This window comes from Ranitomeya imitator, chromosome 4, assembly GCF_032444005.1.
Source record: "Ranitomeya imitator isolate aRanImi1 chromosome 4, aRanImi1.pri, whole genome shotgun sequence".
Taxonomy (NCBI): Eukaryota; Metazoa; Chordata; class Amphibia; order Anura; family Dendrobatidae; genus Ranitomeya; species Ranitomeya imitator.
Genome location: NC_091285.1, coordinates 513085489 through 513101689, shown reverse-complemented (window position 1 = coordinate 513101689; position 16201 = coordinate 513085489). Strand labels below are relative to the sequence as shown.

Sequence of the window (16201 nt, the reverse complement as noted above, 5' to 3'; positions counted from 1 at the left end):
ATAATAACTTTAATCCATGTCAACTGGCTGCAAGTGTGATTTAGTTATTGCCAACACCTGTTAGGTGCCACAGGTAAGTTACAGGTGCTGGTAATTACACAAATTAGAGAAGCATCACATGATTTTTCGAACAGTGCCAATACTCTTGTCCACCCCCTTTTTTATGTTTGGTGTGGAATTATATCCAATTTGACTTTAGGACAATTTTTGTGTTTTTTTATTTAAGACAAATTAAATGAAGAAAATAATAACAAAGAATTTGTGTTTGCAATCAATTTCAGGAAGAAACTGAGTATTATCTGACAGAATTGCAGGGGTGTCAATACTTTTGGCCACAACTGTATGTGGGTGTAAACCACTGGTTGGGCACATGTCAGGGCACGGAAGGGAAGTAGTGATGTTTTGGAATGCACACTTTGATGGAATTGGTCTGTGGGCGTCACGTTACGTTTGCAGAGCCCCTGATTTGCCTAAACAGTGGAAATCCCCCCACAAGTAACCTTATTTTAGAAACTAGACCTCCCAAGGAACTTATCTAGATGTGTGGTGAGCACTTTAATCCCCCAAGTGCTTTGCAGAAGTTTATAACGCAGAGCCGTGCAAATAAAAAATCATTTTTCTTTCCTCAAAAATTATATTTTAGCCCGCAATTTTTTATTTTCACATGGGTAACAGGAGATATTGGACCCCAAAAGTTGTTGTCCAGTTTGTCCTGAGTACACCAATACCCCATATGTGGGGGTAAACCACTGTTTGGACACACGTCAGGGCTCGGAAGGGAAGTAGTGACGTTTTGGAATGCAGACTTGGATGGAATGGTCTGCGGGCGTCATGTTACGTTTGCAGAGCACCTGATGTGCCTAAACAGTAGAAAACTCCCACAAGTGACTCCTTTTTGGAAACTAGACCCCCCAAGGAACTTATCTAGATGTGTGGTGAGCACTTTGAACCCCCAAGTTCTTCACAGAAATTGATAACGCAGAGCCGTGAAAATAAAAAATCTTTTTTTCACACAAAAATAAGATTTTAGCCCCCATTTTGTTATTTTCCCAAGGGTAACAGGAGAAATTAGACCCCCAAAGTTGTTTTGCAATTTTTCCTGAGTACGCTTATGCTCCATATGTTTGGGTAAACCACTGTTTGGGCGCACGTCGTGGCTCGGAAGTGAGGGAGCACCATTTGACTTTTTGAATGCAAGATTGGCTGGAATCAATGGTAGCGCCATATCGCGTTTGGAGACCCCTGATGTGCCTAAACAGTGGAAACCCCTCAATTCTAACTCCAACACTAACCCCACCACACCCCTAACCCTAATCCCAACTCTAGCCATAACCCTAATCACATCAATAACCCCATCACACCCCTAACCACAACCCTAACCCTAACACACCCCTAATCCCAACCCTAACCCCAACACACCCCTAACCCTAATCACAAGCCTAACCCCAACACACCCCTAACCCTAATCTTAACCCTATTTTCAAACCTAACCCTAATTCCAACCCTAACTCTAATTCCAACCCTAAGGCTATGTGCCCACGTTGCGGATTCGTGTGAGGATTTTTCCGCACACTTTTTGAAAAATTCGTAGGTAAAACGCAGTGCGTTTTACTTGCATATTTACCATGGATTTCCAGTGCTTTTTGTGCGGATTTCACCTGCGGATTCCTATTGAGGAACAGGTGTAAAACACTGCATACACAAAGAATTGACATGCTGCGGAAAATACAAAGCAGCGTTTCCGCGCGTTATTTTCTGCACCATGGGCACAGCGGATTGGTGTTCCATACATTTACATGGTACTGTAAAAATGGAAAACTGCTACGAATCCGCAGCAGCCAATCCGCTGTGGATCCGCAGCCAAATCTGCACCGTGTGCATATAGCCCAATTCTATCCCTAATTCTAACCCTATCCCTAGTTGTAACCCTAACCCTAGTTGTAACCCTAACCCTAGTTCTAACCCTATCCCTAACTCTAGTTCTAACCCTAGTGGAAAAATGAAAGTAAATATATTTTCTTTATTTTATTATTGTCCCTCCCGATGGAGGTGATAAAGGGGGGTTTATTTATTATTTTTTTTATTTTGATCGCTGTGATAGAACTTATCATTGGTGAAATATTACGATTGCTCTGATTGAAAGTGAAACGTCACTTTAAACAGCCAATTAGAGCGATCGTAGCCATGGAGGGGGGGCAAAGCCTCCCCCTGGGCTGAAGTACCACTCCCCCTGTCCCTGCAGGTTGGGTGAAATTACAGTTAACCCTTTCACCCAGCCTGCAGGGACGCGATCATTCTGTGACACGGCATATGCGTCACAGGTCGGATTGGCACCGACTTTTATGATGCATACTGTTACAGGTTGGGAAGGGGTTAATATAGTGAAATAGAAAAATATCCCAATTTTTTTAAGAGTAATCTGTCAGTAAGATCAACCCCTCAAAGTCACATATAAGGCATGTAGGTCTTTGACAGCAAATTTCATCAACACCTTTCTAACTTCTCTTGTTGCATTTCTGAGAAACTAACGTTTTCATTCATATGCAAAGGAGATGTTAAGTCAGTAGCTACCAGGGAGCAGAGGGAGCGGTTACCCTGGGCTCTGAGGGAAACACCCAGAGCTACGCTACTTTTAACTGAATAGGTGTGCGCAGCGTGCCGATACAGTTAAGCTTTCCAGCAGAGCAGGGAGACACAATCTCCCTGCACAGCCACACAGACACTATAGGGCCCGTGAGCCAGGGTGGGGTGGTGCCATCGCCAGCACCAAGCCCCCAATCCATCATCACAAGTTCAACTGTGTCAGTATCCTGGATGCCGATACAGTTGAAAGCAATGATGAGAGAGGGAGCATCAAATGATGCTCCCTCTCCCATCATTCCCCGTCTGCATCTGATGTCTCAGCACAGAGGTCAAGATGACATCCCTACATGGCGCCCACTGTGCTGAGACATGCAGGCTCTCAGAACGCTCACTGTAGAGACAAGCATCGCGGGAACGAGGAGAGGTGAGTATTGTATTTTTTTATGGGGAGTGCATTATACTGTATGGAGGCCTATGGGGGGTGCATTATACTACTATATGGAGGCCTATAGGAAGTGCATTATACTATATAGAGACTTATGGGAAGTGCAGTGTACTATAAGGAGGCCTGTGGGGAGTGCATTATACTGTATGGAGGACTATGGGGAGTGCATTATACTGTATGGAGGCCTATAGGAAGTGCATTATACTGTATGAAGGCCTATGGGGAGTGCATTATACTGTATGGAGGACTATGGGGAGCGCATTATACTGTATGGAGGCTATTTAGGGGGTCACCATACAGTGGGGATTACAGTGAGGTGACCATCATGCAGTGTGGGAGCTAATGTGGGGCTTTTGTACAATGTGGGGATGATCATACAGTGTTGGGGCCATTAAACAGTTCTGGGCTACTAAGGGGTAGATATACTGTGTGAAGGGTACTATATAGTATGGGGGTCAATATACTGTGTATAGGAGAGAATCATACTGTGTAGAGGGGGTTGTTCAGGGGGGGAGACGCAAGACATTATTAAATATTAAGTGGGCACTTATTGTGTAGGGGAACTTAGGTTATTCTGACTGAAAAGGGCACACAGAGGGCATAATTACTTTCTAGAGGGCAAAGTGTGACCACTGTTTTCTAGAGAATTTGCACAGGGCATTAATATGCTTTAAATGTTTGTTTTACCATCTAGAGGACACACAGTAGGTGCAGTAATAGGGACACTTATGGCAGCAGCAGCCCAGCATTAGAGTATCCGTAGGATGAGGAGTTTGTGCAGATTGGGAATAGATGTGCATGAAATGTGAGAAGTCAGATGTGTCTTTGTTGTAATGTCTGTAGCCAAGTCCTGCCTGAAATAAGTTGTCATGTCGGTCTGGGCCACATGTAAAAGACGTGAAAAGTTAACGACTCCATCAGAAAGAACGTCAGCTGTGAGTCTCTATCTGTAACTGTACTGTAATTTCTTACACGTTCTTTAGCACTGGTATCTACCACTATATGATCACCAAATCAGTGTTCGTCTTTGTATAGAGATTTTTTTTTAGTAACAGCTCCGTCGTCTGCTGAGGTTCTCCTATATCCACTATTAGGCTAAGTCACTATAGTTGTAATCACGGTTACCTGGTTTGCCCTCCCTGAACCAAAATCCTAGCTACACATCTGTGTTAAGTGCTTTGGGCGTGAAAGAGCACTCAACAAGCCTCTGCTTCCTGGGGTTGTTGCCCTGCCCAGCAACAGTCTCTTTAGCTTGATTGATAGCTGATTGACTTTATTCAATAATAAATAATAATTTTATTTCTTTAGCGCCAACATATTCCGCAGCACTTTACATTTTACTGAGGACTTTCACAGAGAATAAAAGACATTACATAATAACAATCACATCAACAGATACATAGAGGAGTGAGGGCTCTGCTTGCAAGGTTACAAACTATGAGGAAATAGGGGAGATGCGAAATGTGGATGTTGACAATTGCTTTCATTGTACGGTCCTGCTATCAATGTAATAAATAGGATGTTTATGTAATGTTGCATTAACTGTAACCAACCAGTATGTATAAAAATACAGACACAGGGATATTAAGGGCAGCAAGGTGGCTCAGTGGATAGCACTGCAGCTTTGCAGCACTGGAGTCCTGGGTTCAAGTCCCACCAAGGACAACATCTGAAAGGAGTTTGTATATTCTCCCTGTGTTTGCGTGGGTTTCCTCCGGGTACTCCGGTTTCCTCCCACATTCCAAAGACATACTGATAGGGAATTTAGATTGTAAGCCCCATCGAGGACAGTGATGACAATGTGTGTAAACTATAAAGTGCTGCAGAATATGTTAGCGCTATGTAAAAATAAAGATTATTATATTAAATGCATAACGGGTGTCAGAACAGATGATACGAGGGTCCTGGTTTTGAAGAAAATTTTATATGGGCAAAACAGGGATAGTTAGATAAATATGTTGAGGCAGTAGGCCAGTCTGAAAAATTTGTTTTAAGGCACGATTAAAACTACTGTATGAGTATTAGCAATTAATCGAATTGTCCTGGGTAGTGCATTCCAAAGAATTGGAGCAGCACGCAAGAAGTCTTGGAAGATGAGAGCCGGAGGTTTGGATTATTGAAGATGTCAATCTTAGGTCATTAGCATAATGGAGGGCACGGGAAGGGTGGTAGACTGAGACGAGGGAGGTGATGTAGACTGGTGCTGAACCATGGAACGATTTGTGGGTGAGAGTGAAAAGTTTATATTGAACTCTGTAGTTGATGGGTAATCAGTGCAATGACTGTCACAGGTCAGAGACATCGGTGTAACGGTTATTGAGCAATATCATCCTAGCTGCTGCATATAGGACAGATGTCACGAATCGGTTGTCAGGTGACCCGGGACCAAGGGCTCTATCCCTGTCCCTGATGTTAGGGGGCACCCTAGCTTGCCCTATTCCCCGGGTGAAGATGCCAGTGCCATGTACCTTGCCATATCTCCTGTATCCACCCTCTGACTGTACTCTTCCCCCAATCAGGGAAGAGGGGAGCAGCTGTGCACCACAGTACACCAACCAGATGAACAAGGGAAACTGAAAATACCAGGCATACAAATATTCACTCACATATAACAGAGGAATGTACCGGGGAGTGGATAATGGGGAAAAAATGTAGATAGATATATGGATAGTTAGGCTACTTTCACACATCAGTTTGTTTCTGTCAGGCAGGATCTGGCGAATTTTTGAAAAAACGGATCCGTTGCAAATAGTAAAAAACTGATGCAACGGATCCGTTTTTTTGAGAGAGAACGGAAAATGTGCATGATTTTAATGGAAACATGCATGAAAAACCGGATTCGGAGGCCGGATTCATCATTTCACATCTCAGTTTCATCCGTTTTTCGCCGAATCAGTCGCTGAGCGTTTTTTTGCCGGGTAGAAAAACCATTCTTCTGTATGTTTTCTCCGTCCACCGGAAACAGCTTTTCTGACGGATCCGGCAAAAAACAGATGAAACGTGAGGCCATCAGGCGCAATCTGGACCTAATACAACTCTATCAGAAAAAAAACAGGTCCGGCGGAAAAAAACATATCCGTTTTTTTCAAAACTCGCCGGATTGTGCCTGACGGCAAAAACCTGATGTGTGAAAGCAGCCAGATGGATATATGGATAGATATATCTATGTATCTACGTATGTGTTTACAGATATAACTATCTATAAATATGTGTCACGAAGTGACTGTCCTGGTGTAACACGACCTGACGGGTCGGTCACAAAACGACGGAACACACAAGGGTACATCGGGGACACTTTAACAACGGTGGCCCCTGACGGTAGGGAACGGGGAATGGGCACCTCCTGCACTCACCTGAGGCTGTGCCCTGATCTTACTACCGTCCCTGTACGGGTTCTTTCTACCCATCGCCGACCAGAATACCTTGTCCCTCACTTGCCCTGCTCTAATCCCTAAGTAGGGAACTGGCAGGTGAGAGCACTGGTCCCACCACTGCACTAATACAACACAAGGAGAGTTACACAACAAAGGGACAAAGAAACAATAACAGCACTCTTAGCTTTCTCTGCTGCAATGCACCACGCAGCAGAGTAAGGCACCAGGAATGAGGATTCAGCTGCAGAACCAAAGCACTTAGCAAGCAGCAATACCAGAAAGGTTGGTATCCAAAGGACCTGTATAACCAACAGTCAGCTGATGCACCAGGTGACCTTTTAAAGGAAGGTGGGAGTGGTAACAAACATCAGCTGACCCAACAGCAATGCAATGCAATATCACCAGCGGCCACCAGGGGGAGAAAACTGCATTAACCCCCAATGACCAGAAAGGAAAAAACGTTTTAATCTGAAGGAAACCAGATCTGCCACAGATCCAAACATAGATCGTGACAGTACCCCCCTTTCAATGAGGGGCCTCTGGACCCTCAACACTGGACCTCATCAGTAAACAACCTACAGTGAGAACGTCTCGATTCACCAGAGTTCACCTCCTTAGTCACCTGACTCTCAGGCTTATGGCGAACACAGCATGATGGAGATGACAACGTAGGTGGCACAAATCTCCAGAGTGCCGACCTGTGGAAAGAGTTGTGTATGGGCATTACTGAGGGTAACTCCAACTGGTAAGTCTTTGGACTGACAATGGCTGACACCCGATATGGCCCGATTACCCTGGAACTCCAGATTCCAGTTCCACACTTCCACCTGATATTTTTGGTGGACACCCATACGTAATCATTCACACAGAGGTCCGGACCTGGACGTTTATTTTCACGCATGCGTCTACCACAAGATGGTGAACTCTTTACAGAACCGACAACAGAGGCGTCCCACTGTGTCACCAAACTCACACCCCCACTATGCACCGAGGGAACCACCACCCTCCTCTGACCCTTCCTCGTAAGAGGTCTCTGTCATACCGGGTTAGAAAGTAGTGAGGGTAGAGTCTTGCCCCTACTCCCTTCGAGCACCTCTACTGCCCCCACTGGAGAAGAAGGGGTAGGTTGTAGAAGGACGGCTGAGATCGTAGCTCCTGGGCAGCAGTCCTCACACGACTGACCCCAGCTGACTACTTCTCTGGACCACCAGTCTATGACCGGGTTGTGTTTTTTCAACCAAGAGAGACCTAAGACCATGGGAGTTGGTATGCCCTCCAAGACGTAGCATGACAGGGACTCATGACAAGCCCCTATACGCAGATGTATGTTGTCTACGACTTGGGTTATGCTCCCCTGGCTGAGTGGGATGGAGTCAATGGCCTGAACACTTAGGGGTATAGCTAGCGACCTACTCATCAGGCCATGGTTCTGGACAAAATGAGCATCCACCAAATTGACTCCTGCTCCACTGTCCACAAGCACTGGAATATTCTCAGTTACCCCACCTACAACCACCTCAGCAGGTAAGGTACACCGAGACGAAAAAATGGAGGAAATATACACTCCCTGGTCGCTTCCTTCCACACAACCAGGGGGACGTGGCTTTTTAGATGGAACAGGTATCTTGGCGCGAGCTGGGCAGACATTGATAAAATGACCAGTCTGCCCACAGTAAAAACATGCCCCCACACCATGGCGAACCCCAGACAACCCCGTTTGGGAAGCAACTCCTCCCACCTGCATGGGTTCGTCCACCTGGTCAGGTGTGTCCTCCCTAGCAAGGACTACCGGGGGCACATTTGGTGTATGCCTTTCCCTCAAACGTCTATCCACCAGGATGGCAAGGGACATGGTGGCCTCCAATGACCTGGGAGAGGCGTACTGTACCAGAGTATCTTGCAACCTAGGGGACAGACCCTGCACAAAATGGCTCCTAAGGGCCGGGTCATTCCACTGTGTCAGTGGCCCACCTCCTGAACTCTGAACAGTACTCCTCCGCCGGCCGAGCCCCCTGCTTGATCTTACAGAGACGGAATTCCGCCAAGGAGACACCGTCCGGGTCACCATACACCAGCGCCAGAGCCGCAAAAAACTCATCCACTGACTGTAGAGATGGAGAACCGGTCGGGAGAGAGAAGGCCCAGGATTGGGGATCACCCTTAAGAAGGGAAACGATGATTCCCACCCGTTGTTCCTCACTCCCTGATGAACGAGGGGGGAGCCTAAAGTATAACTTACAGGCCTCCTTAAAAACCAAAAATGTATCTCTCCCACCAGAGAACCTGTCAGGAAGAGATAATTTGGGCTCAGGTTGAGCATTTACCTGGGTCGAAGCCCAAAACCCCACCAACTGCTGCAGCTGCTGCACCACCTCACCACGCAGCACCTTAAACTCGTCGGTGAGGGTCTGAAGCAGTTGGGCAAAGGCCTGCATTTGAGCCATAGCTCACCAGAAAAAATGTGATGGTTGGTTATAATGTCATGAAGTGACTGTCCTGGTGTAACACGACCTGACGGGTCGGTCACAAAACGACAGAATACACAAGGGTACATCGGGGACACTTTAACAACGGTGGGCCCTGACGGTAGGGAGTGGGGAATGGGCACCTCCTGCACTCACATGAGGCTGTGCCCTGATCTTACTACCGTCCCTATACGGGTTCTTTCAACCCGTCGCCGACCAGGATACCTTGTCCCTCACTTGCCCTGCTCTAATCCCTAAGTAGGGAACTGGCAGGTGAGAGCACTGGTCCCACCGCTGCACTAATACAACACAAGGAGAGTTACACAACAAAGGGACAAAGAAACAATAACAGCACACTTAGCTTTCTCTGCTGCAATGCACCGCACAGCAGAGTAAGGCACCAGGAATGAGGATTCAGCTGCAGAACCAAAGCACTTAGCAAGCAGCAATTCCAGAAAGGTTGGTATCCAAAGGACCTATATAACCAACAGTCAGCTGATGCACCAGGTGACCTTTTAAAGGAAGGTGGGAGTGGTAACAAACATCAGCTGACCCAACAGCAATGCAATGCAATATCACCAGGGGGAGAAAACTGCATTAACCCCCAATGACCAGAAAGGAAAAAACGTTTTAATCTGAAGGAAACCAGATCTGCCACAGATCCAAACATAGATCGTGACAATATGTCTATAGATAGATATAGCCATAGTTATCCATCTATAGATTTATCTATGGATATATTGGATATATCCATAGATATATAATAGCAAGGCCTATGTTTATTAATGAACGTTTAATTAGAAAAACAAAAAAAGGAAAAAAATGGCATGGGCTCCCTCGCAATTTTCTGCACCAGAGAGGGAAAACCGACGGCCAGGGGCCAATATTTGTAGCATAGGAAGGGGTTAATACCCATGGCCCCTCCCAGGCTATGAATTTCAGCCTGCAGCTGTCTGCGTAGCCTTTACTGGTATTAAAATAGGGGGACCCCCCAAAAAAATGACGTGGGGTCCCCCTATATTTTATAGCCAGAAGGCTACGCAGACAGCTGCGGGCTGATATTCATAGCGTAGAGAGGGGCCATGGATATTGGCCCCCCCAGCTACAAATACCAGCCCGCAGCCGCCCCAGAGATGGCGCATCTGTAAGCTGCACCAATTCTGGCACTTAGCCCCTCTCTTCCCACTCCCCTGTAGCGGTGGGATATGGGGTAATAAGGGGTTATTGTCACCTTGCTAATATAAGGTGACATTAAGCCCAGTTAATAATGGAGAGGCGTCAATATGACGCCTTACTATTATTAATCCAATAGTAGTGAAAGAGTTAAAAAAATAAATAAAGACACAGCCAGAAAAAAGTATTTTAATATTCTTAATTTAACCATACTTACCATACTCTATCTCCTGCAAAAAATTAAAAATAATAAACCGTATACTCCCTGTCCGACGCAGTCCAATTAATAACGAGTGTCCCACGACGATCTCCCCTATAGAAAAGTGACATCGGATGATGTAACTGCTCTACAGGGCCTCCAGTGACACAATGACAGGAGACAGTGGCTCCTTCAGTGCATCACTCAAGAGGTTACTGTAGTTCACTCTCTCACTTTATGGCAATGCTGCGTGGAAAATTTCCCACAGCAGTGCCACAAGTGAGATTAAGGACTATTTTTTACAGTGGTGGAGGAATACTTTGCTGAAGGATACCTTCCATCATTCCTGGAGTCCCTGGAGAGCGGTCGCATCACCTGATGTGGCTGCTCTCCACTGGAGATCGTCGTGGGACACTCGTTTTAATTGGATATCTGCGGACACAGGGAGTATATTGTTTGTTTATTATTTTAATATTTTTTACAGGTGACACTGGCTTTGGGGATCAAGGTGATGGTGAATATGTACTCTATGTTGTATGTACTGTATGTCTATATGTACAGTATGTATTGTATGTAATGTATGAATGTACTGTATGTATGTATGTATTGTATGTTATATGTTGTATGTACTGTTATATGTTGTATGTACTGTTGTATGTACTGTTATATGTTGTATGTACTGTTATATGTTGTATGTACTGTTGTATGTTGTATGTTCTGTTGTGTGTTGTATGTTGTATGTTCTGTTGTAGGCTGTATGTACTGTTATATGTTGTATGTTATATGTTGCATGTTATATGTTGTATCTACCGTTATATGTTGTATGTTCTTTTATATGTTGTATGTTGTATGTACCGTTGTATGTTATATGTTGTATGTACTGTTATATGTTATATGTTGTATGTTATATGTTGTATGTTCTGTTGTATGTTATATGTTGTATGTACTGTTATATGTTGTATGTTATATGTTGTATGTACTGTTATATGTTGTATGTTATATGTTGTATGTACTGTTATATGTTTGTGTCTTTGTTTTTTTACATTCAACACATTAGCCGGATGATGGAACTACTACTGTCCCATCATTGGCTAATTTGTCACTCACTGCCACTGTAGCAGGCATAGCCCGATGGGACTTGTAGTCCCATCGGACGATGCCTGCACACACACACACACCCTCGACAGACACGGCAGACCCCCGACAGCCCGCACAGACCTTCGACAGCCCCGCACAGACCCCCGGCAGCCCCACACAGACCCCCGACAGCCCCACACAGACCCCCGACAGCCCCACACAGACCCCCGGCAGCCCGCACAGACCCCCGACAGCCCACACAGACCCCCGACAGCCCCGCACAGACCCCAGCAGCCCGCACAGACCCCTGACAGCCCCGCACAGACCCCCAAGAGCCCCATACAGACCCCTGGCAGTCCCGCACAGACCCCCGACAGCCCAGGCACAAACCCCCGACAGCCTGCACAGACCCCCAACAGGCCCGGCAGACCCCTGGAAGCCCCGCACAGACCCCAGCAGCCCCACACAGACCCCTGAGAGCCCCTCACAGATCCCTGACAGGCCGCACAGATCCCCAAAAGTCCCGCACAGCCCCCCGGCAGCCCACACAGACCCCAGAGAGCTCCGCACAGTCCCCCAGCAGCCCGCACAGAACCCCTACAGCCCAGCACAGACCCCCAAGAGCCCCATACAGACCCCCAACAGCCCCACACAGACCCCCGAGAGCCCCGCACAGACCCCCGACAGCCCCGAACAAACCCCCGACAGCCCCGTACAAACCCCCGACAGCCCCGCACAGACCCCCGAGAGCCCCGCACAGACCCCCAACAGCCCCGGCAGACCCCCATAAGCCCCGCACAGACCCTGACAGCCTTGCACAGACCCCCGACAGCCCTGGCGCCCCGCACAGACCCCCGACAGCCCACACAGACCCGGAGAGCCCCGCACAGACCCCAGAAGCCCCGCACAGACCCCCGAGAGCCCCGCACAGACCCCTGACAGGCCGTACAGATCCCCAAGAGTCCTGCACAGACCCCAGGCAGCCCCGCACAGACCCCCGAGAGGCCCACACAGACCCCTGACAGCCCCGGCAGACCCCCGGAAGCCCCGCACAGACCACCGATACCCCCACACAGACCCCGGCAGCCCACACAGACCCCGAGAGCCCCGCCCGCACACACAGACACGCACAGTGTCCGCCCACACTCCACCCACACCCCCCCCTCCCAATCTGCATAGTTTCCCCTGCAGCTAAACCGCAGATCTTTTTTACATCTGCAGTTTTGCTGCGGATGTGCCCGATTCAATGCAAGTCAATGGGTGCAGAAACACTGCAGATCCGCACAAAGAACTGACATGCTGCGGAAAAAAAAAACAGCTCTGTTTCTGCGCGTTTTTTTTCCGCAGCATGTGCACAGCGGATTTGGTTTTCCATAGGTTTACATGGTACTGTAAACCGCATGGAAAATTGCTGCAGATCCACAGCGTCAAAAACGCCACGAATCCGCGATAAAATCCGCAACATGTGAACATGGCCTAAAACAGAGCTGTTTTATCCCCTTAAAATTCCAGAGACAGTGTGCATGCTTGACCCCTAGTTGCTAGGCTCAGCCTTTTCCGGAAGCAGAAGGATAAATAAATGGAGCAGCGATTAGGAATATGCATTGCTGTTTCATTCCAACAGAAATAAAAGTGCCCCATCATCGCAAAAAAATTCCCTGTTCGTCTAATTGGTGCCAGTACCAGAGGTTGACACCCATTGATCGATGCGTGAAAACACGTTAAGTATACTTTGTTATAAAGCTTCAATTTATACATTAGAATTAAAAGCAATTAGATTGTAAGGATACATGCATCAACTGATCCCCAGACTGCAGTTCAGAATCTGGCCAGATTGGCTGTAATAACTATTTAATTTTTCAATCATTCTTATCTATTACATTTATACCTGTTACCTTGGTAGAAGGATTATTGATAACGGTCGGTTGCTTGTAGATTCTAAACCCAGCCCATAGTGGAAGACAAATATACAGAAGGTTTAAGAAAAATGCAGGACAAATTCTTGTTCCATATTTACCTAGTGTAAAAAAGATTACAATGCTTTAATGAGTATCAGAAGACAGCAAAACCAATAATTATAAACTATACCGCTTATGGCTTGCACAAAATTATAGGGGTATATAATCATTTAAATCACCATTATTATTATTATAAAGATCTAGGTAGATGGACACACAAGATCTCTAGGTTAAAGAGGCCATCCCACTAATATTTTTATTTTTTAAATAGGGTGTATGTAATGTAGTGAGAGTATATTAATATACCCACCTACCGCCGCTCTCTCCAGTGTCCAGCGCTGGTCTTCCGCTCTTGTGAAACACACCACCTCTCTGCAGACTCCTCTCAGGTCTCACTGCTTTCTGTGTGACCCGGAAGTGACTTTTTCAATGTTAACTTATGGGGTATCAGAGCATGGCTTCACTGGCTTTCACTATAACAGTGACTTCCGCATCACACATTGAGTGTAGAATGAGACAGCAAGTCTCATTTGCGGTGACGTGACTGAGAAGAGCAGAAGAACAGCACTGGACACCGGAGACCACGGTAGTAGGTGAGTATATTAATACTCACTTTACATTACATGTACATGCACACATTTAAACAATAAAACTGTTAGTGGGAGTGCTTCTTTAACCCCTGTACCCTGAAGGTGGTTTGCACGTTAATGACCAGGCCTATTTTTACAATTGTGACCACTGTCAATTTATCGGGTAACAACTCTGGAATGCTTTAACGGATCTTGCTGATACTGAGATTTTTTGTGACATATTGTACTTCATGATAGTGGTAAATATTCTTCTATATGACTTGCGTTTATTTGTGTAAAAAACAGAAATTAGGCAAAAATTTAGCAATTTTCAAACTTTGGATTGTTTGCCCTTATATCAGAAAGATACAGTATGTCACATAAAATAGTTAATAAATAATATTTCCCACATATCTACTTTAGATCAGCACAATTTTTTAAACAAGCTTTTTTTTGGTAGGAACTTATAGGGGTTAAAAGTTGACCAGCAATTTCTCATTTTTACAACAAAATTTACAAAACCATTTTTTAGGGACCACATCACATTTGGAGTCACTTTGAGGGGTCTATATGATATAAAATATCCAAACGTGACACCATTCTAAAAACTGCCCCCTTCATAGTGCTCAAAACCACATTCAAGAAGTTTATTAACCCTTCTGGTGCTTCACAGGAATTAGTGGAATTTGAAAGGAAAAAATTAGCATTTAACTTTTTTCACTAAAATTTTTTTTTATTTTCACAAGGGTAACAGGAAAAATTAACCCCAAAATTTGTAATGCAATTTCTCATGAACATGTCGATATCCCATATATGGGGAACAACCACTGTTTAGGCGCACGGCAGAGCTCGGAAGAGAAGGAGCAGCTTTTGATTTTTTTCAACGTAAAGTTGGCTGGAATTGAGATCGGACGCCATGTCGCGCTTGGAGAGCCCCTAATGTGCCTAAACAGTGGAAAATCCCTTCAAATGACCTCATTTTGGAAACTAGACCCCCAGAGGAACTTATCTAGATGTGTGGTGAGCATTTTGCACACCCCAAGTGCTTCACAGAATTTTATAATGTAGAGCTGTGAAAATAAAAAATATTTTTTCACAAAAATGATCTTTTAGCCCCCAATTTTTTATTACCTTCCCATTGGTAACCGGAGAAATTGGACCCCAAAAGTTGTTTGATTTGTCCTGAGTACGCTGATACCCCATGTGGGAGAAAATCACTGTTGGGCGCACGGCAGAGCTCGGAAGGGACAGGAGTGCTGTTTGACTTTTTCAACGCAAAATTGGCTGGAATTGAGGTTGGACGCCATGTCGTATATGGAGAGCCCCTGATGTGCCTAAACAGTGGAAACCACCCACAAGTAACCACATTTTGTAAACTAGACCACCAAGGAACTTATCTAAATGTGCGGTGAGCACTTTGAAACTCCACGTGTTTCACAAAAGTTTATAACGTAGAGCTGTGAAAATAAATATTTTTTCCACAAAAATCATCTTTTAGCCCCCACTTTTTTATTTTCACAAGAGTAACAGGGGAAAGTGGACCCCAAAAAGTTGTTGTGCAATATGTCCTGAGTACGCTGATACCCCATATGTGGGAGAAAACTACTATTTGGGTGCACATCGGGGCTCGGAAGGGAAGGCGTGATGTTTTTAAATGCAGACTTTGATGGAATGGTCTGTGGGTGTCATGTCACGGTTGCAGTGCCCCTGATGTGCCTAAACAATGACAATGCCCAACAACTACCCCCTTTTTGGAACTGATCTACTGTTTCATGGTATGTGAATTTTATAATGTAGTGGCATACGTGAGTTGTGTAGTGTTTGTCAGGTTGTCATATGTCAGTTGTGTAAGTCAGAAATAAATTTAGTAATCCATGGATGTGTTGTACAATCTGAAGCATTCTTTCATACACAGGTTAGGTTTATTGGGGCAGGTGTCGTATTGATAAATGGTGTCCTTGCATATCCCCTTCTGTAACACACTGGCACCTCTTTTGCGACTTACCTTTTTTTCCGCTTTGAAGGACCTCCCCCGGGAAATGTTGGCCTGGAACAATACGAGCACCTTCATTTCCGGAAGTCCTGGGGCCCAGACTGCCAAATATCAGGGCCTTAATCAAGACATCCCTCTTGTTCTTGTCTTGACCACCAGCAGGTGGTCGCTACATTGGGCTCTGCTGTCACCACTTCTGAGCATCTGCCCAATTAGCGTTTTCGGGAGGCCTCTCTGATTTTTGCGGATAGTACCGCAGGCTGCGGTGCCTCGCGCAGAGAGGGACTTGAACAGTGGGATGCTGGTATAAAAGTTATCCACATTTCAAATAGAGGTGATAAGCTTGATCCAGCAGTGGGTGAACC

General features: G+C 45.7%; 1 protein-coding gene across 4 annotated transcripts in view; it reads right to left on the bottom strand.

Annotated features, from left to right (window-relative positions):
- The window catches only part of TM6SF1 (transmembrane 6 superfamily member 1), a 148668-nt gene that overhangs the window by 55093 nt on the left and 77374 nt on the right, over positions 1-16201 (bottom strand). For all 4 annotated transcript variants that reach the window (XM_069766091.1, XM_069766092.1, XM_069766090.1 and 1 more), the window contains one exon: positions 13212-13333. In XM_069766091.1, the coding sequence (XP_069622192.1) occupies positions 13212-13333 (122 nt within the window). The remainder of the gene's footprint in view (positions 1-13211; positions 13334-16201) is intronic.